We start from the raw sequence: 22,939 nt of genomic DNA, 5'->3' as shown, positions 1-22,939 counted from the left end.
TAAACTTTAGTATATGGAAACTAAAAGCATTATGATCTCAAGTGATGAAAATGTTTTTCATATCAAATCCAAGCTTCAATTTCAACACCTTTATTTCCAAATGACAAAAATACCCTTTCTGATGAAGAACCTTCAAGATCAAACACACATTCCGATATTCCATTTGACAACCCTTCTCAACAACATATATCTCCTCAATAGTCTCCTCTACAACCACCATTAAGAAGAAGCACCAGAATCTTCAAGATTCTTCCTACTTCAATCGCAATTATACCACAAGAACCTTGGCATCAGTGGAAGGCAATTAATTGTACATACACATCATCATCAACATGAACAACATGAGATTTTAACTTGGAATCCATTTCTGCGTTTAGTTAATTCTTGTTGCTTCCTAATGTGGGTAACAGAATCAAAAGATTATTTATAGAATTGAACCATCGATCTACCATTACAATACTTAGAAAACAAAATAACCCAAAACGACCTAAGAAATTGAAATGAAAAACCCAACAACAGATTGATTAAAGCAAACAGAGCAAAACAAACAAACCATCACAGATATGGAATAACCGGTTCTTCAAGATCAAACCCAAATTACCCATACGATTATACTAGGATCCTACCTATTGACAGAATCCAGATTATTTATAGAATTTCACTGATTACCGACATACCAGCAATTCGATTTGGTTCTTCAAGCAACGTTAACCTGGATCGTCTTCGGCTTTTTCGGCTCCGGCGGCGGTAGTTTCTCCACCGTGACGGTAAGCACCCCATCTTGACAAATCGCAGATATCTTATCCGTATTAGCATTTTCCGGCAACGAAAACTTCCGCATAAACTTACCGATCCTCCTCTCCATTCTCACGTACTTCACTCCTTCCTTTTCTTCCTGATCATGTTCCCTTTTCCTCTCTCCACTTATCACAAGCACGTTGTCTTCCTCCACCTGGACCTTGATATCTCCGGACTTCAAACCCGGCATGTCGACGATGAAGACGTAAGAGTTGGGATACTCCTTCACATCGGCCGGAGTTGCAGCCATTGCTCTGGCGTCACGTACGTAAGCGCGAGTAGGTCCGGCATTGCTTGATTTGCTGTTGGTGTTGTTGTCTTCGTTGGCGTCGAGGATGTGATGGAGGTGGCGAAAAAACGGCGTGTCGAAACCCATCAGACTGATATCCATTTTGATCTCTGTTGATGATCTGATTCGAATATCCTAGCGCGATTGAACACTACAAGTATGAATCGAGAACTTCTGTTACTGAGGAATGACGAAGAGAGCATTTCGATAGAGGATTTATACGGTAGAGAGGAACGTGGAGAGGTGGAAGAGGAAGATAGTTCTGGAAAGAACGGGGAAGAGAAAAGGAAACTAGGAGCATCTAGTAACTTCTTTTCACATCCGGAAGACATGGGGCCATCTCTTAAAATATCCGATCTTATTTCGAAGAATTTATTGTGGCACAGGAATAAATTACAATTTTTGGTCCCTGTCTACTGTTTTATTTTTAATGTGGTTATATATATATATATATATATATATATATATATATATATATATATATATATATATATATATATATATATATATATATATATATATATTAGGTGTGAGACCCATATATTACATTAGTTTATTTAAAAAAATTTAAATATAAAATTTTAACAATTTGAAAAGTTTGAATTTATAAGAAAAATAAAGAATCTTTTGAATTATTAAAATTAAAGAGGCTTTAATGTATTAGATACATTACATATATAAATCATTTCTAATAAATACCCTACATATATATTACCTTACATATTAAATGTGGAATTTTAATTTAATAAAATTAAAAATACAATAAAATAACAAGTGGAAAATAGAAAATTTAAAAATGTTAGAAATTGTCATGTGTCCAAATGAAAGAGAAGATGACATGTGGTAAAAAAACCTTCATTTATTATAGTTTGTATATATATATATATATATATATATATATATATATATATATATATATATATATATATACATAGGGTTAGGTTATTTTGTTTTTGTTAAGTATTGTGTGCCTATGTAAATCATTGTAGGCCAATCATTTGTGGTAATTTAAGTAAGTGATATTCTTTTTAAATTAAATAGAAAAAAATCAAATAAATGGGCTTTAATCAATTGACCGGTCAAACAAGGGTAGAATGGTATTTTGCCCCGTCATTTAATTAGGAAACAGTGGATAATATGGAATGATCAACCGATAATCCCAAATATCTCGCATACTCACAAAATCAAGAACCCAAATCCTTAGGAGGTTGAAAAACATTCTGATTTATTGTAATCAGTCTTCAAAATCGGAAGATCGTTTGAAGGTTTTTCTTATAAATATCGACATTTAACCCTAGAAGACGGAATCGACATTTGGGGGCTTATATTAACGGTGTTGTGCAACAATGAGGAGTACATGATCCAGTTCATTTAAGTCAAAGTTCAAGAATACCGCAGAAACGGCGTTGAATCTTGAAGACGACAATGATGATTTCGTTGTTGAACCTGAAGGTAACAATTTTTTGTGGTATTTAATGTTTATTTAGTTCGAAAAATGTAGTAGAATTTAGGAAGTGTATTTGAAATCATTTATGCATGTATGATTTGTGGTCTGAAAAAAAATGTGTCATTTTTTCGTATTTTCTTAAGAATCATTACTGTGTATGTTATTCTGCCAGAATGTTCTGTTTATATGAACATGACCATGGTTGTTATTCTGCTAGAATAAATCTACATGTTCTACTGGTTAAAATTGTAAACTAAATTACTTTATTTAAGTAGTTAGTTAGCATTTTATACAGGTTTTAAATTCTAATGGAACCACAGTTTGTATATGATTAATGACGTAAACTGAAAAAATCGTAGTGATTGTTGATATGAACCTAAACATTTTATACAGGTTTTAAATTCTAATAGAATGTTCTGTGTATATGAACCTAAACATTGTTGATATTTTGGTAAAATCAGTGTACTTGTTTTACTAGTTAAAATTGTAAGCTAAATTTCTATATTTAAGTAGTTAATTAGCATCTTAAACTGAAAAAATGATAGTTCTTGTATGTGGAATAAGTATACATGTTTCATATTCTAATAGAATATTATGTGTATAAGAACCTGGACATGGTTGATATTCTGATAACATAAGTCTACTTGTTTTACTAGTTAACATTGTAAGCTAAATTTCTATACTGAAGTAGTTAATTAGCATTGTATACAGATTTTTAATTCTAATGGAATCACAGTTTGTAGATGATTAATGACTTAATCTGAAAAAATGATAGTTCTTGTATGTGGAATAAGTTTACATGTTTCATATTCTACTAGAAATTTTTGTGTATATGAACCTGAACATGGTTGATATTCTGCTAGCATAAGTCTACTTGTTTTACTAGTTAACATTGTAAGCTAAATTTCTATATTGAAGTAGTTAATTAGTATTTTATACAGATTTTTAATTGTAATGGAATCACAGTTTGTAGATGATTAATGACTTAAACTGAAAAAATCATAGTTCTTGTATGTGGAATAAGTTTACATGTTTCATATTCTAATAGAATGTTTTGTGTATATGAACCTGAACATGGTTGATATTCTGCTAGCATAAGTCTACTTGTTTTACTAGTTAACATTCTAATAGAATGTAATATTATATATGAGTGTGAAATTCGATTGTATGAGTCTGATAGAATTCTAAATTAAATGTATTTGATTCTTGTAGAATTCTAATTAATCAAAGTTTGTAGATGATTAATGAATTAAACTGAAACAATCATAATCTTATATATTGGAAAAGATTACGTGTGTAATATTCTAAAAGAATGTAATGTTGCATATGAGTGTGAATATGATTCTGGTATAATTCTAAATTAACAGTAGTTGATTGTTGTAGAATAATTTAGTTGCATACTGTAATGTGTATGAAAATAAGTATTTTAATATGTAGTGGGTTATGTTTTAAAATAAAATTTATGATGTTTTTGTAGTTTATTTTTATATTCTGTTAGAATTTATTATATTTTAATATATTTGTGTGATTTTAATGTTTTATTCTGTTTGAATCGGTATTTTTTGTATATGATGGTTTTGTTATAGAAATAAATTTTTAATCTGTTATAATATAAGGAATATCTTATATTATAAAACATTAATCCCAAATTATCTAATACTAAACATTATACTATCTATTGTGTGTTGTATCAGAACAAATTCAGGAAGAAGAACATGTGAACCGAGAAAGAAGGTCAAAGAAAAAACTTCATAAATCAGTTGAACGAAAGACAAGTCCTAAACCTTTAAATGCACTACTTTTGGAAAGAGAGATAAGGTCGAAGAGGCAATTTGATAGAGATCCAATTGTAAAACATTTAAAGAATAAGGGAATTGCTGAATCTGTCAAAGAGGAAAGAGAAGATAATGTTAGAAAAACAAATAAGGAATACCCACCTGGTTTAAGATACCTTCCAACAAGAATGAAATGTGATAACATCACTGCAGCTATTATGAGAATGTCACCCAAACAGAAACAAGCAATCTTGAGAATGGGTTTTGGATCAATTCTACAAGTGAATATTACAAGTTATCCGGGACAATTAAGCTACTATCTTTTAGATGTTTATGATGTAGATAGTAAAAGACTTGTCCTACAAAACTCTGTTATTGAGATAACAGAACAAACAGTGCATGATATGATGGGGTTGCCATTTGTTGGAGAAGACATCAATGAGTTACCATTGTGTGATAAGGGAAATCAAATTCTAGAAGAATGGAGGGGACAATATAGTTGTGATAAGTTCAATGGTGAGGAGTATTTAAGAAGGATTCAGGCTACAACAAAGGATAGTTTGATGTTTAGGCTGAATTTTTTGACCCTTTTTGTTAACAACTTCATCGAGTCAATGTTGATGGGAACAAATCAAATAAAAGTGGTAAGGAAGTTGGTGTTGGTAGAAGACTTTTCAAAGTTAAATTGGTGTAAATATATGCTTGATTGTTTGGGATCTAGAAAAAAAAACTATGGAAAAGGGATGACAAATCAAGCTACCACAGTGGTCCTATTACACTTCTAATTGTAAGTTTGAAATAGTTTTATATGAAAATATATATTTCGTATCGATTTATTATTGATGTATTGATTAAGTTAATGTTTTTTTTTCAGTTGGTGTACGTGTATAACATGAAGTATTCTATCAAGATAGACAAAGGCTTCCTTCTATTGGGCATATAAACGGTGCTAAATTATTAGAGATTCAACGATTGGAAATCAGTTTGGGAGGGTTCGGGAGGCAGTTTCGGGATGAGCATGATGATGTCGATATGGGCGATGAAACAGGAGCTGAAGAACAACAAATGTGAAGCCAAGTTTTAGAGATGTTGCACTTGTAAGTTTATTTTATCAATATAATATTTGTGGCATCAATTAATATTAACTTAACATCTTCTTATAATAGGTACAAGGTTTTCTTCCCAATAGTTGATGATGGAAAGTATTACTTACTCATCTTTGATCTGAGATCAAGTTTGTACTATATAGTAGATCATGTGAAGAGAACAGGAACTTTGGAAAGAAAGTATGGCATGATACCAAACCTGGTGGTAAGATAATCAATAAATTTCTGATCAATAGTTTTCCATTCTAAGGAATATTATAAGAGTATGTTTGATGTATTTGTTCTATTTAATGACAGAAAAAACTGTTTTGCAACTACTTGATATCACAACATCATCCAATGGCAAAAACGTTAACTTTTAAAGCGGGACGGGTGATGAACATATCTTGGCTAGTCGAAAAAGCTGGAACAGAATGTGGAATATACTTCATGAGGCATATGGAAACTTACATGGGGGAAATGAAGGGCGTTGGGAGTGTGGTCTTACAGGTAAAATGCCTGCTGATGTGACTGCTACAATTAAGTTAAGGACGAAATACACGGCAAGATTGTTGGCATTTGATTTCAATAAGTTCAAGACTATGATAGTTAAAGATTTTGAAGCATTTCGTAAGCTTGATATTTTGGAACAAGATATGCTTCTAAGAGAGTCAGCTGAAAACAGGAAGAAAAAAAGAAAAACAAAGGGTCGTAGGTAAGAATTTGGAGTGGTATTTAATAAGTTGTAAGATAAACTTTGATATGTCATGAGCTGAACTTGTTTTTTTGGGTGTTGAAACATGACTCTGCCTTATGTTAGATGTTTGAAAAAGTAGTATGTCTATCAGAAGTTATGAAGTAATGTTATCAGTATTTAAGCTTATATCTTATAATGGAATGTTAATTTTCATATAAAGGGTGTGTTGATGCCTTGTTTAAATTATGGGATGATGATGTTGTGCATTGTGAAAATCAAAGGTTGTTGTTAGTAATGTAGTTTTCATATAATGCAATATTAATTTTCATATGAAGGTTGTGTTTGTGTATCAGAGGTTATAAAGTTTTTAAAAATATACTTCAAGGTTGTTGTTAATAATTATACAATCGATGGAAATTTTGTATTAACATTTTTGAAAATAATGAATTTATACAATCGATGGAATGAATTTTTGTATTACGTTTTATGATTATTTTTAAGTAATAAGAAAAGATAAATATTGTTATGTTGATTGACAATGTCATCGTCACTAGCAATCAAAGTGAATACTTTATTGAACGACATAAAAGATAACAATGAATGTGAATCGAGAAAATTAAATGAAATGTCATTCTAATAAAACGAAAAAAAAAACATGGAACTTATTTCTGGGCATTCTTTAGAGGACAATTTCTTTTGTCATGATGAACCATCTGTTCACATGTAGCACATTTTCTCTTAGGTTTCGAGATTTCCTTCTCAATCATCTCTTTTGTAGATTTTAATATGTTCCCACGACTATCGCAGCCTTTGTTACGAATATCTAAATGTCATTAACATCAGATTCTACATCAGGACCAACCACGCCTAAAAGCTTCTTGAAATGATCTGCTCTGGTTGGTAGATCATGATTTGGACAGTCGTCTACGAATTTTTTTTTCAACTTATTCTGTTCTTCGAGGTATAACTTTAACTTAGCTGCATCATGGCTCAGAAAAGACACACAACGGTCAACAGTTGAAAAAATATCAATAGCAGTCATGTCGGAATTAGAATCGTCAAAAGAATTATTGAAGCGTCTTTTCAGTAATTCTGTTGGAATAACATCCCTACACCAACGTTTCAAAATGTACTTTTCAGGAATTTGTCCGATGCCATAAAACTTAAACACACATAATATGTGTCTGCATAAGATACATACATGTTCAAAATGCATACAAGTACATTTGAACGAACCATCTTTGGTTGAGTGTGTGACCTGGAAAATATAAGATGATTAGTGAGAATGTTTAAGTTGTAAATTTTTAGTGTTTAAATGCAAATGATAAAATGAAAATTAATGTGAAAAAAATATACCGTGCATTCAGTATCCCTTATAAGACAATCGTAATTGTATTCCTCATCTTTGTCATCAACACTAACATCATTTGTTTGTCTAATAGTTATGTTCTTTGTTTTCTCCATAACAATAATTGTGTGAACACTGTTGGAATATATCACATTCTTTTGGAAACAATTATCTTTAGATCTTGATATCTCTTTCTGAACCTGATAAAAAATCTTTCGTGTATATACATTTGAAGCATGAGGTTCATACGGAGTACGGGTAATGAATTTAGGAAAAGTGGTGGCAGTATTAAAATCATTGAGAATTTGGTTATGTCGTTGTCGTTCCATAACTGATTCAAATGTCATCATAAACATGACAAGATAAGAATCGGTTAATGTCGTGGTTTGAAATGACCAATTCTGACTTTCAAACAGCGATGTAGTTCGCATAAGACTAGACATTGGAATGTGCTTGAAAAATGCGGGGATCCAAGATTTTCGCAAACCATACATTGTATTCATCCAAGTGTTATCAGTAATTTTAAACTCCTCCAACATCTGACGCCACACATTCTCGAATTCATGTGGTTCCAGCTTAGAATTCCAAATTATAGAGTGAAAACGCTTTCGAAATTTTTGATTGGTTGTTGCATCTTCAATTGATAAAATCTGTATAAATTCATTCTGTTAGAATATGATAACATGAAGGTAGAATATGAAAAAATAATTGTAGAACCACAACAAAAAGTAAGAGTTAAACTAAGTGATTCTGTCAGAATATGAGATAATTGTAGAATCATAACAAAAAGTAAGACTTAAAGTCACTGATTTTGTTAAATCAATTGATTCTGGTAGAATATGAGATAATGAAGGTAGAATTTTAAAAAATCATTGAAGAATGCTAAGAAAAATTAAGAGTTAATGCAATTGATTCTGTTAAAACAAAACATTCTGGTAGAATATGAGAAAATAATTGTAGAATCATACCAAAAAAATAAGAATAATATTCGTTTTATGCATACCTTATTTGGCAACTTCTTCGTTATATGCCACATACATAACCTATGATGTGCCAATGGGAAAACCTTATCTATAGCTTTTTTCAAAGATGGATCTTGATCAGATAAAACCAATTGAGGTTGTTTTCTAAAAGCTTTCAAAAAAGCTCTAAGCAACCATTCATAAGAAACTCCATCTTCTTTACTTAAAAGACCAGCACCAAATGTTACACATTTTTTGTGATTATCGATGCCAGTAAACAGAACAAAAACCATATCATACCTATTTAAAAAATAAAATATTAGTTTACATAACTGAAAATAATGAAATTCTTATTGAAAATTATTAAAGGTTAGAAATACTTATTCATGCTGAATGTGGCATCGAGTGATACAACGTCTCCGAATGAATTGTAATTATACTTTGCTGTTTCGTCAGCCCAGAATAAAGAATTCAATCTCTTGTTCGACACTTTATACTCAAAAGTAAATGATGGGACATTTTTCTTCCTATCATTCATCTTGTCAACAAGGAATTTCATGTCCCTCCCACCTATGTAACAATTAAGATTCCTCCTAGCATTCTTGAAATCAGCAACCAATCCACCTCGAACCGAAGGACCAACCTGAAGAGCACTATACAGTCTATGTGCTTTTACAGGACCAATGTCTTGTTTTGACAAATTATGAATGAAAATTTCTTGGGAATAATCAAGTTTTATTTTTAAACGAGATAAGTGCATATTGCCCTTGCTAAACAACTCATGATTATGTCGCTCTACAAAATCACTCACGACATATCTAAGAGTACCGGGAATTATTTCTAAAACAACTTTCGCTTTACAATTCCTCCTAAATAAATCTTTCCTTCTTTGAGTCTTTTTATGCTGAATATCTAGAGTATCTAGTTTACTAGTATTCGGATTTCCTTCCCGATTGCACACAAGATGTCTATTTGTAATAATCCCATTTTTCGTTTTTTGGACTCTTCCAAGCCTGACATCAAAACCAAATTCTAATGCATATTTTCTATACATTGTTTCTGCTTCACCATATGAATTAAATTTTGATGAAACTTTTGGTTTGATGTCGTCTAAAACAATCGGAGTCCAATACAAGGTGCCACCAGGAGAAACATAATCATGAGTAACATGTGGTTGTCTTGCTTAAACATAGCAAATACAAAATTATTCTGAAAGAATTATATAAATTTTATTCTGACACGATTTTATTTTTCTGTAAAAATTAAAATATACTGAATTGAATTTAGTACCTTCACTGAAATCAATATTACACTCTATATCTTCATGAGTAACATGTGGTTGTCCTGTTTAAAATAGCAAATACATAATCATTCTAAAAGAATTATATAAATATTATTCTCAAAGAATTAACTTTTTTCTGTAAAAACTTCAGTATCCTGAATTGAATTTAGTACCTTCACTGTAATCAATATTAACCTCTATATCTTCATCAACGAAGTGATTTTCGTCTTCATCATTATTTGCATCCTCTGTATGTTCATCAATGAAAATATTAACATTTAACATTAAACATGTTTGTTACAATATAGAATCTAAAATAGAATGAAAAATTAAACAAAATATCAAAAAACTCACCTAAATTAGGATTACTGCTTTCTCCAGTTTGAAATCCGTCATTATATAGTGTATCATTATCAGGAAAATCGAAATCTTCAATTCCATTGTCATCATCACTAGCCAAATAATGTTCCTCATAAATATGATTATTGACATCTGGTTCTTGATCGCCCATTGCTAAGAAATTCCGAGAGTGTTTGTATATGCTTTGTAAGTTGAAAAATTAAAATATTTAAAAATGTCATACAAACTAGATAGGGATGAAAACGGATTCTATGTAAATTAAAAGCCTTGATATTAGGGATCATTGATAAACATAAATGATTCCGATTTGATTTTTTTTAAACATGATAAAGGAAAAAATATTCATACGGTACTATATTCAAATTTCAAATATAAAAAATTCCAACAGTACATTATATTAACTGCTTAACAATATTATTATGTATTTTTTTTTTTAAAAGTTGCAGAATATTTTATTGACGAAATAATTCTATTAGAATGTTATATAAATATGCATTAAAAAACTTTGCATGTTACCGAAATGAAATAATTCTATCAGAATACTCTAGCAAATATGACTTACAAAACGTATCAATTTTTGTTAACTCGAATCAATGCACGCATTGAAAATCATTATGTAAGAATAATAAATATATATAACTAACAAAAATGTTTACAATTCAAAGTTTTGAAAATTATGTGTGTTGATTTTATGAAACATCAAAAAAATAAAAATGAAGTATAATGAACATTGTTTTTTGACATTATGTTTGAATGAGAACTGTAATGTTCTGCTCTGTTATTTTGTTGAAATGATAAACTATATGATCATATAAAACATAAATATAGCAGAAAACACGAACATCTTATTAATTTTAACCATAATAATTAAAGAAAGACACATAGAATTCATCAAACGACATCTTTATTACACTGAACTGAAACTTGATAATACCATATAATTCATCAAAAAATACTTTTATTTTACTGAAATCAAACTAAATAATATCTAAAAACGACCAATTTGATGAAGTTCTTGTAGTTCTATGATTTCTTCAATCCAAAAGGACAATTCATGCTATCATGACCAACTCCAAAGCATGTTTTACATCTTCTTATTTTCTTCACAACTTGATTCACCGGATTCTTAGGATCATTGACATTACCCAAATCCTTCCCGAGATTTTGATCATCGTTTTCCTGGAAGATTATCAGATTTAATACATATGTATATATAAAAACAGTAAAAGGGTGTGTGGGGGACGTTTGAAACAATATCAGGATTATCGTTGACAGATGCTGGTAAATATGTAGCAATACCTGGTTTCGATTTCCAGTATGAACATCCATCGAATGTGTAACACAAATTGATCGGCAGGTTATGGAATCGACAATTGTGATCTGTGTTTGTGGATCGGACGTTAAAATCGATTATATAGAGAAAATTAAATTAAAGATAACTAAATCAATCATAAATCATTGCCTAATATAAAGGGATAAGATTCAGAATAAATAAGGAATTAAAATGAAAGATTACATAATTACCCTCATGGATTAAATAAATTAATTAATAATTTGCTAAATTGTGATTGGTGCATCCATGCACAAAATACTTGTTGAAAACATTTGAACCTAACTCTCTCTCTCTCTCTCCCTCTCTCTTTCTCTCTCTCTCTCTCTCTCTCTCTCTCTATATATATATATATATATATATATATATATATTATTAAATGTGAATGATATATATTGTGTGAGTGTATGACAAGTTTTGGACCATTAGATTTAGATGTGTATATGGCTAAGATTATATGGTATACCATAATTACAATGGAACACAACACACATAAACATTTCTTTTTAATAAGAAATTAAAAATAATTATTATAAAAACATAATTTATATTTTGATTAATTCTTACTAAAGAATGTATTAAATGAATTTCTGTGTAACCGATTGCAACCATATTTAATTTTTGTAAAAAGAGAAGTTTAATATTATCCGTGCGTTCTTTAAAAATATGATATAATATATTCTGCATATTTAAATTCTTTAAGAATAACTTCATCATTTAGCATGATTAATTTTTTTAATACCATCAATTGGAGTATATTCTTTTACAATGAGTGCTACCTTCGTTCTTGTATTTCAGTTTTGTTTATTATTGTTTGTGTATTCTTTAAGAATATGGTATAGTATAACATATATTATCGAAAATAATAGTTTGAATAAAAAAGTCTGTAACATGATTAATTTGTTATAATTGAAGAATTCTTTGAGAATTCAATAATTCTTGAAGAATAGAAGGCCTAAAATTCTTTATGTTTCAACTTTTTTGGATCAATATCCATTAACAGTGACCACAACTAATATTCTTTAGGAATAATATTAACATTCTAGAAAAAAAAATTAACTACAAATGGTTTGAAGAATAATTTAGCATGGTCTATACAATCAAAAACAGTAGTTAATAAATAACAAAAAAGTAATTAGTATTCTTGCATGCTTGTAACCGAAACCATGATTTAAGGAAAATATACGACTTCATTTTTTGGTTAGTAAATAATTATATTTAAACTTCCAAAATTACCTTTTACTTATTTAATTAATCATTTATTGTTTTTCTAAATTCTCATTGGTTCACACATTCACACAATAATTAAGGTTTATATATAAACCTAACTCATATATATATATATATATATATATATATATATATATATATATATATATATATGGTGATGCTCAATACAGAACCATAATTAACTAACGAACCAAGGAACCAATCGTGAGCATCGAAAATCATAACGATCAACGGCCAAGGAAATAGATGTACACTTTTACATTTGGCGCATATACACCGGATTATACCAAAAAATCCACATTTTACAAAAAAAACCCACCAATTTTTTTCGTTTAAAATTTTTTTTAGGCCATGTTTTTTATAAAAAAAAAAAAACCCGAATATACCGTTGTTCACGATTTTTTGTACTCTTTCCATAGAGATCCATGATGATATATAAAAAACGAAATTTTTTTTCGAAAAAAAACCCACTTCATTTTCTTTAATAAAAAAAGTTAAGGTCTATTTTTTATAGAAAAAAATTAATAAATATATCAAAATTCATATTTTTTGTACTTTTTAAACATAGATTCATATTGTGAACTTGTTCAGATTCATATTGTGAACCTCCTCAGATTGACATTGTGTATAATAGTAAATCAGATTCACAGTGTGAATCTAAACTGATCGGAGCTTTTTCAAATTGTGAATGTTAAAATTTGAAATATTTACAGTTTAGATTCACAATGTGAATCTACACTAATCGAGGTTTTTTTTTGTGTGTGTGAACCTTCTCAGATTCACAGTGTGCATAATAGTAATTCATATTTACAATGTGAATCTGAACTGTTCGAGATTTTTCATATTGTGAATGTTAAAAATTGAAATATTTACAGTTTAGATTCACAGTTTGAATCTACACTGCTCGAGGGTTTTTTTTATTTTTAACCGGTGTTGATGTTTATTAATAGAGTATAAAAAATTAATATTTTTGGTATAATTAGTTTTTTTTTATAAAAAAAAGCTTAAATATTGAAAAAAATAAGTGGGTTTTTTTTCGGAAAAAAAAGTTCGTTTTTTATATATCATCATGGATCTCTATGGAAAGATGATGAAAAATCGTGAACAATGGTATATTCGAATTTTTTTTTTCGATAAAAAACTTGGCCTAAAAAAATTTTAAATGAAAAAAATGAAGTGAGTTTTTTTATAATCCGGTACATGTGCGTCCATTATAAAAATTTACAACTTTTTCTTTTGTCGTTAATCGTTTTAAATTCCAACGCTTTACATTGGTTCCTTGGTTCCTTGAATAATAATGGTTCTCTATTGAACTTTTTCCTATATATATATATATATATATATATATATATATATATATATATATATATATATATATATATATATATATATATATATATAAAAGGAAGAGTTATATGGAAAACAAAAAAACCTTAAAAAAACCCTAAAAATCATAAAAATGCATAAAAAAATACTTAGAGATCATAAATATCTTTTTTTTGACATTTTTTACCTAAAAATCGCAGGTTTATTTACAAAATCGCTGAAAAAAATTTGATTTTTTTTTGGTTTGTTTTCAAAAAAAAATTCAACAAATATAAAGAAAAAGCTGCAAAAATTCATAATATAAAATCAAAAAAAGATTTGTGATCTCTAAGTATCTTTTTTTATGTATTTTTATGATTTTTAGGGTTTCTTGTTTTCCATACAATCTAAGTATATATATATATATATATATATATATATATATATATATATATATATATATATATATATATAACAATCAAAATAACACAATTTGTAAAATGTCCATAACAATAATAATACAATGACTTTAAATAATATTTTTAGAAAAACAAATAGTTTTGTTTTCAGATAATGTATATGTTTTTAACGATTTTTAATACTAGTTCTTATAAGCCATCTAGCATCATAAATTTGATTATTGTTCAAAATTGCACATCGATTAGTAGGTTTATAAAAATCTTTAAGATTTTGCTCAGAATTATTTATAGATTCTTGAATTCATTGTATTCTTAAAAGAATATCTTTATTAGGGATACAATTTATCAAGATTTTGTTAGACATAATTAAATAATTTAAGCATGAATTTGATTAGCTTGATTATTAAAAACGAGCACTATTTTAACAAAAGTTTCAAATATTATAGAATTAATAGTTAGAATAACTCTAAATGAAATTATCATGGAGAAATAAATCTAATAACAACAATTGAATAAATACTTTTTTGAATTAAGCTTGAATTACAATCAATAAATACATCTGGAAAAAGAATTATTTGAAAATCTAGAGACTTTAAACATCTACTAGTAGATACAAAACTCTTGGAGATTTTTTAGAAATGGGTTGAATATTTTTTGGAGAATGAATATTTTTTCTTGCTCCTCTCTACTAAAACATAGTTTCTATTTATAATCATCTTGAAGTCTTCAAAGTTTTCAAATCTTCTAGTGATATTAGCCGTAGAATGAAATATAAATTTTTTTAAATTGTTATCATCACGATCTATTCTAGAGCATAGAATGAAATATAAATTTTTACATGTCGGTTTTGTCCAAATTGCTATCAAACATTTATTTAGACTTGGAATAGATGTTCGTGTTCTCCTTATTTTAAGAGAAGAGACATAAAGATTTTCAAAATTCATTTTTAGCTATGGCTGAAACAAATATTGCTAATGAACCCCATTTGTGACTGGGATACCAAGGATTACAAACAATGTGTGAATAACCATGAAAATTAGCTTGGTACTCTCGATGTCGTTTATCATCTAATTAATGTGTCGATTAACCACGCACACTCTATTAATCAATGATAATTTACGAACTACCCATTGCCACCCTTTATTAGTCCATACCAGTCTGTTGGTTAACCACACACGCTACACCAACAAATTTTATAAAGTGTAATGTGCAGTTTCATGGATTAGCATCAAATCACATTTTCCTAAAGTAAGTAAGATTGAGAATTTTATAAAAAAAATTAAGTTACTTTATATATTTCATTATGCTTATTAATGAGAATTAAGTGTCTTATCAAACCCGTTCGACTAACGACCCTCCACTAGTCAAGGGAGTTATGGATAAGAGTGGGTACCCAATGGCAGTTATTTTATAGGTCACTTCCTTAAACTCTCCTTATAGACCAGCTTCGTGAATGATGCTTACTAACGGTAAGACTGAAATTTCTTATATATATATATATATATATATATATATATATATATTAACTTTTAATTTTATAATATATATAAGGGTGTATTTTAAACATTTAAAATATTTGGCTTCTTAAATTTAAAATTTTCAAAATTAAACTATTTAATTAAATTTTAAATTTTAAAACCAAGGGTGTATTTTTGAATCTTTTTAAAAATACTAGGTTAAATTTTTGAATAATTAAATTAACAAATTAATTTTATCTTTATCAAAAACTTTAACCCAATCATGAATTCATGATAAGGATACAAAATCACTGATTAAAATATCCAATTTTAAACAATTAAAAACGAATTTAATGTAATTATCCTAATCAATCCATGAGACAATTATCAAAACAGAAAATCTAGGATCTGGCAGTGCAACTCGTCAAGTTGGGCAAGGCAATTACCACGTCGAGTTGCATGTCAACTTGTTGAGTTCAAAGATCAAATCGGAGAGTTCAATGAAAAAAAGACGATGTTGTTCCCTTCTCCTTTGAACAATTCACAATTACATCATATTCAACAAAAAAACTAATACTAGACTATGATACCACTGATGGGTTTTGAGCATAATAACAATTCCTATGTATGCATGCAACTCTAATGCTTTGGATCTAGGTTTTCTCTAATTGAACATGAAAACTCGAAAACCAAAGGAGAAACCCCAGGAAGTGTCTATAATTTTATAAATCTATATACAACTAGGGTTTGGTTACATACCTTGATTGTTATGTTGTAATAACAATGATTCCCTTGTAGATATTGAAGCTTGAGAGCTTAGTGTCACAAGTGTAACACCTCTAATGGCTCACAAACACACAATGCAAGATAATGATATGAGAGAGGACGAGGAGATCAAATTTTTGGCTCTTGCTTCTTCTAAAGAGTGGCCAAAAATCCAAGGCTTAAGGACTCTATTTATAGTGCACCAAATATGTTATGGATAACCCTAATCTCAATTATGGTAATTATCCACCTAATTTGATTATCCATATATGACAACATATTCTAGAAACTCTAGAATAATCTTTCATATATACATTAAAACCGGTCACCCTTACCCTAGGAAGGTTTTGGACCCTTTTTCTCAACTATTGAGCAATTTCACTTTTAGTCCCTACACTTTTAATTAATTCCTTTAATCCCAAATTAATTTTAAATTAATTTCTGATTAAATATTAATTAATAATATGATTACTAATTAATATATTATTTCCATAACATATTAATAAATCATTTATTCCAATTTATTAATCAAATAAATAAATCTTTCCTCTTCCTCTATTAATCATCCTATCTAGTTACATGTGTGAAGGCAACCCAAAAGGACCATGCCACTATCAATTCAAGTACATACCAATTATGTTTATGGGCTTAGACACCTAATCCAACAGGTCAAACTTGGTCGAAAAGTCAAAGATCAAAACGGTCAATGAAAGTCAACGGTCAACAGGCACTCACAACGTGACCATCTTTGGTCTACGTCATGAGCCACTACAAGACAATATAATCGAGTCTTGCAACCCTCACGAAATGACATGCATCTTCCTCAGGTCGTGAGAACCGTCTGTACGCCATTTTGATCCAAAAAAACTCTTAATCCGTTAAGCCTCTAATCCAACTGTTCCAAGAGGCTTCCTAACACCCCAATGATCATAAAAAAAACAATGCTTTAAGGTCTTGTATGTCTAATACAAGATATGAGCTAAAAATGAGTCATTCATGGAGAAAAAGATGATAAATTCTCATGCATGAATTCCAGCGACACTCAAACTTTAGATCCATGATATATAAGCATCTAGGGACCCTAGAGACCTATAAAGTTGTTAACTTTATGGAGTCCCAACACTCCAATTCATAAGATCTTGGATGAATATGCAAAAAACCTTAGACCTAGCAACAAGGAAACATAAAGCTAGGATCTTGATTACTCACATTGGTCCAGAAGTGTAGCTAAAGGTTGCAAATGAAGCTTACAAGTTGTAACTATGATTCCATAATGATCTCTTCCTCTTCAAACCATCAAAAAACCAAAAGCTCAAGAAACACAAAGAGATGACAGGGTTAGGGTTTTACTAAGTTTAGGGATGAAGGAGGCTGGTTTAGAACCCTAGAATGAAGTTTATGGGGTTTAAATAAGACGTAAATCCTAAGATCATGGGCTTGGGCTGCAGCAAACCTCACATCATGAGCTCTTAATGCTCTCGCCATGAGCCCAATCCCAGATGAAATCCTTGTGCATCCTTTCTCACGTTGTGATCCTTCTTGCCTCACGTCATGAGGACCCTTTTTTTTTCCAAAAGTCCAACCTTTTGACTCTGAAACCGTAATTCGATTCATCCAAGAAAACGGGTGTTACACATTCCAAACTTTATCGTTTCTGAAACCAAGTCTGCTAAGTTCAATTTACCTTTACCATCATATCATCACATCTGTCAACATCACTCCACATTTACAACCTAAGGTTCTTTATGCAGATATCTTTAATATCCCAATTTACTTATCCAAATATCCCTTTCCAACTCAATCCTCAAAAAACTTCACGATTATATAAGGTCACAATGAGGGCTATGTGTTTGTTGTGATAAGAACACCATAATACTGCAAGCAAACAATATTCATATGCTCCTTACTTCATCATTCCACTTCCCGATCACAACTTTCACTAAATCCATTTCTCCATTCTTTTAATTATATTCTATATATAAGGATTTAGAAGTTCACCTTTCTATACATTCTTTGTTCATTCTATCAGTTTCCATCAATTCGAGATCCCCATATTCATGATTTTATAGCTAGTACATTAACAATATGTACTTCTATACTAGTTCTTCAAATTAAAGAATCATATGCTCAGAAAATTTCAAATCTTCTCTTTCTCACTTGTCACATATTTCATGAACTAATATGACTCCGCAGTTCCCTTTTTACTATCTTTTATTACTTATCATAAAATTCAATGCTAACTTTCCACTATGCTCATATCACGACACTAATTGCACCCGTGTTTTATCTTCTACTCACATTTACTTTTCTCAAAAACTTTTCATAATTAAGGGTATCACTGCCACATTAGATAGTATAGGAGTGCTTTCAAACCCCTTTTTTTACATAACACATTTTGAGGAGTTATTTCTACCACTAAATACATATTGGCAAGACCTCCAAAACGTCCACAGTTCCAACTCTCTATTCAAGTTCAACCTTACCACAAAACAATCTACTTTTTTGTTTATCTTAACAACTTTTTATCACTATTAAATATCCATTGCAAATTCTATTGAATACATCAGTCAGCCATCAACTCCATTTAATTCTAGCTATAGACTTTATCGTCTAATAAGTTCTAGTCGTTCAACACAATTATCTTTTACACCAATTCATCCAAACCTTGAGCAACTATCTCGTACAACTGAGTACTAATAAAATTCTAGTGATTAATAATCATCCGACTTACTACATTTCTAATCTTTAGGGATAAAATAGTCTAATAACGATCCATTAACGAAATTATATATTTTCTGAATTCATAACTATGTCGTGGTAATCATGCCACCACGTCGTGATACCATTCCATTCTAACATTCTACTTTCATTTTTTGTGTCGTTTTCACTCACTACCGCATCACGGTTCAAAGTGTGTTTCCCTTAGTTTTCACAATACATAACCATGTCGTGGCATTACCCCAACCACACCGTGTTTTTCACATTTAGTCATAACATTGTACTTATAACAGTGTTGTGACTACTCACTGTCTGCATCGTGGTTAGAAAAGTAAATTACTATTATATTCAACTAACAACATCACACATCTCTAATTACCACACCACATATTTTGCTACAAGTTTTATGTTTCTCCACACTACAAAGATCTTGCAACATACACCGCAACGCCACGACATCTCCTACCGCAATATATATGTGAAGTTCACTACCACGTGCACCGTAACGTCCATCATGAAGTTATTTATACAAATTTGTGTGTGTGTGTGTATATATATATATATATATAATATCGTACATCACAACTTGTACCACTCCACGTCTCGCAACATTTTCCACTTCATGCACTGCAACAGGCACCATAACAGGCGCCACAACATGCACCACAACCTTCTTTGCAATGTCCATCACGACAATTATGTCTACCAAGTATAGTCAAATAATAACATTCTACCATCTAATTTAAGACTAGGAATCTACTACAAGATACCTAATTCACTTAAATCACGGCTCTGATACCAAGTTGTAACACCCTGTTTTTCACATATACAACTGATATTGCAAAGTATAAAATATACGTGGCCTCTTTAACTGCTAGTTTCTAGCTAAAGAGCCCAACTTTAGTACCCTTGTTTTTTCGGCTAAACTTCTTTTTACACTACAAAATTCTTGGCGGGTAAGCTTGTGTTTTATTCTTTAAGTATTATAACGAGTGGGAATTGAATTTTTAGGTGAAAGGTTTTCAAGATCGGTATCCTACATACGATCATTTTTGGGTTTGCAAGATCGGGATCGGGATCTTAAAATCCCATAAAATAAAACATAGTTTTAACTTATAGTTTTAAAACATGAAAAATATCTCAAAGATTAAGTTTTCTGTATCAAAAGTATAAAAATTTCAAAACATTAGTCAGAAATCACAACACGAAATGATAACTAGTAAATAGGTAAAAGGTAAAAGACATAAAGTGATAAATTCATTTTTTTTCAATAAATCAAGGGAAGGTAGGATAGCAATCAGATCCCAATTCTACGATCCTACCTATGATGTTATCTTCAATCCTACCCAAAATACAATTTGTATATGACCCAAATCGTTTTTAATACCTAGGGTTATAGGATTGTACGATTCCTCCATTTTACGAGAGTCACTAAGTTTTTCCATCTATTATTTTAAGTTATTAAACTTTGTCTTTTATTTCATAAAAACAATTAAAATTAGTTTCTATATGGGAGGAGGGAGTCATGGTAAATTGGGAACAATGTACTATTATTACCTCCAAGACACCACTCCCTCTTGAGTGAGTTGAGAGGGTTGGCAGTGGTGGGTTGTTTATGTGGTTTCACTAACACACTTCATCCTGTTTCTCTCTCTACATATACTTTCTCCCTCTCTCTCTCTTTCTCTCTCTCTCTCTCTCTCTCTCTCTTTATATATATATATCCCTATTTCTGTTTCTCTCTTTCTCTCTTCCTTTTTCTCTCTCTCCCTTTGTATCCATCCCTCTCTCTCTCTCTCTTTTTCTCTTATACTATGTGTTATATGACATGTACCTTAGTTTTCGGATGGGTTTTATAGGTTACAAAATCAATGTGCTTGTGGAATTTCACTTAACACTTCTGGGCACATGAAACTAAAGATGTATGTCATAATACTTTGAATGTAACATACAATGAACAACAAAACTAACATGAACCCTAATGAAACTCTAGTATAATCAAAATACAAGAATTTGTTATAGTAAACAAATCACTTCAATACCTTACAGTTATTGATCTTGTAAAGCTTAGCACCAAAGGATGATGCCTCTAATGGTTCGTATCCAAACCATAGAACTAGAAGACAAGAGAGGAGAGAGGAGGATGAGAATGAGAAATCAAAATTCTCTAGTTGAGGAAGAGCAAGAAAATAGCTGACCCAAGGGTCCTATTTATAACTATCCAAAAACCCTATAAACCCTAAATTTGAACATATAATAATATATTTCGAATCACGTAATTATCTAGTTTCCTAATTATCATTTGGAGGCTTATAGAAACTCTAATTGGGTCCTTAAAATTGTCTATATAATGAAGATTTCTAGATCCTCTCATTTGTTCAACTATTGAACAATTCCAACTCATCATCGAACCTTTAATTAATTCCAATTAATCTTGAATTAATTCTAGATTAATTATGATAATTAATTAATTAATTATTATTGGTTTCATATTAGTTTATTAATCATATAAATTAACAAATATGTTATTTAACTATTAATTTATTAATCACATAATAAATTAACAAATCAACTATCTACTTCCAATTAATATATTAATCATATAATATATTTACAAAATCATTTATTACAATTTATTAATCATATAATAAACTAATAAATTTATCCTCTCGCTACAAATGTCATTCTGACCAAGTTCTAGTTATGAGGGTAACCCAAAAAGGACTTCGCTTTTAATTAGAAGAATGTACAAATTTAGTTATGAGTTTACACACCTTAATCCAGCAGTCTCCCACTTGGATAAGTTTATAACTACAATTACAAGTATAGCCTTGAACCAAATAGCAAAGGGTGCTTTCCAAAGCCACTTTCGAACTCTAATCCAAATCAAACGTTGGCCATAAGATAATGATCAACTATTACTTAGTTCTACAAGATATCATATGAATTGAGTCGTGGATTAAAAGATTAACCTCATGTTTATATATTTTTTTTATCGATTTCCCGATTTGTGATCAAATTCAGACTACAAAATTGAACACATCAATTTAATCCGGAACAGGCCTAATTCTTACAAATCAACGAGGGGCCAAAAGATATCGCTTTTCCTGTTAAGGAAAAAGGAACGAATAAACTTTGACTACATAACTGTAACCTTTACTCATCCAATTGTACATGGAACTACAATTTATAACATCAATTTACTAATGTGTTTACACAATTCCAATGCATAATTGACTTGCAAATCACAACTTGTGTATCTATGTTTGAAGAATAGAAGATATTATCGTCTTAGAATTGCTCATGATAAAATCCATGAAGTAATCTCTAAGTGTGGGTTTATCCAATACTTAAAATCTTATTTCCAAGTAATCATGAACATTGCAACATTCTGTATGCAACGTCCAATCCCTATGGACAATCTACAAACAATTTATGATAGTCTTAGTTCACTACTTACTTCCAAAATTATGAATGATTGTGGAATGCTAAATAATACTTAAGTTAATCAGGGAAGTAAAACATGCAAAGTGAAACACAATAATAAACTAATTGACTATGGTATCATACCTATTGAATATTAATAAACCCCTATTATTTAATCACCATAACAATTACGAAATTATTCATTGTATAATGTTTCGAGTAATCAACTAACCACTTGAATTAAAA

General features: G+C 29.9%; 1 protein-coding gene and 1 pseudogene across 1 annotated transcript; both read right to left on the bottom strand.

Annotated features, from left to right (window-relative positions):
* Positions 1-495: 495 nt before the first annotated feature.
* Positions 496-1,337, bottom strand: LOC145063075 (17.9 kDa class II heat shock protein pseudogene; annotated as a pseudogene).
* A 5,577-nt stretch (positions 1,338-6,914) lies between these two features.
* Positions 6,915-10,194, bottom strand: LOC145064209 (protein FAR1-RELATED SEQUENCE 5-like). The gene is made up of 7 exons (XM_079011698.1): positions 10,038-10,194; positions 9,857-9,931; positions 9,692-9,745; positions 8,782-9,583; positions 8,443-8,701; positions 7,448-8,104; positions 6,915-7,253 (listed from the first exon to the last, which is right to left on the bottom strand). The coding sequence occupies exons 1-7, from the start codon at positions 10,192-10,194 to the stop codon at positions 6,915-6,917; spliced, it is 2,343 nt and encodes a 780-aa protein (XP_078867824.1).
* Between the last annotated feature and the right edge of the window lie 12,745 nt (positions 10,195-22,939).

This window comes from Lactuca serriola, chromosome 7, assembly GCF_051521515.1.
Source record: "Lactuca serriola cultivar US96UC23 chromosome 7, Lser_US96UC23_V15, whole genome shotgun sequence".
Taxonomy (NCBI): domain Eukaryota; kingdom Viridiplantae; phylum Streptophyta; class Magnoliopsida; order Asterales; family Asteraceae; genus Lactuca; species Lactuca serriola.
Note: the sequence above shows the minus strand (reverse complement) of the source record. Positions and strands in the feature narration are given on the sequence as shown.

Excerpts from the sequence above, each read along its gene's own strand:
- LOC145064209 (XM_079011698.1), bottom strand. The coding sequence starts at position 10,194 with ATGGGCGATCAAGAACCAGATGTCAATAATCATATTTATGAGGAACAT. Across the intron at positions 9,584-9,691 it reads TAATATTGATTTCAGTGAAG|CAAGACAACCACATGTTACT; the intron begins GTACTAAATTCA and ends GCTATGTTTAAG. Across the intron at positions 8,702-8,781 it reads GCCACATTCAGCATGAATAA|GTATGATATGGTTTTTGTTC; the intron begins GTATTTCTAACC and ends TTTTTTAAATAG.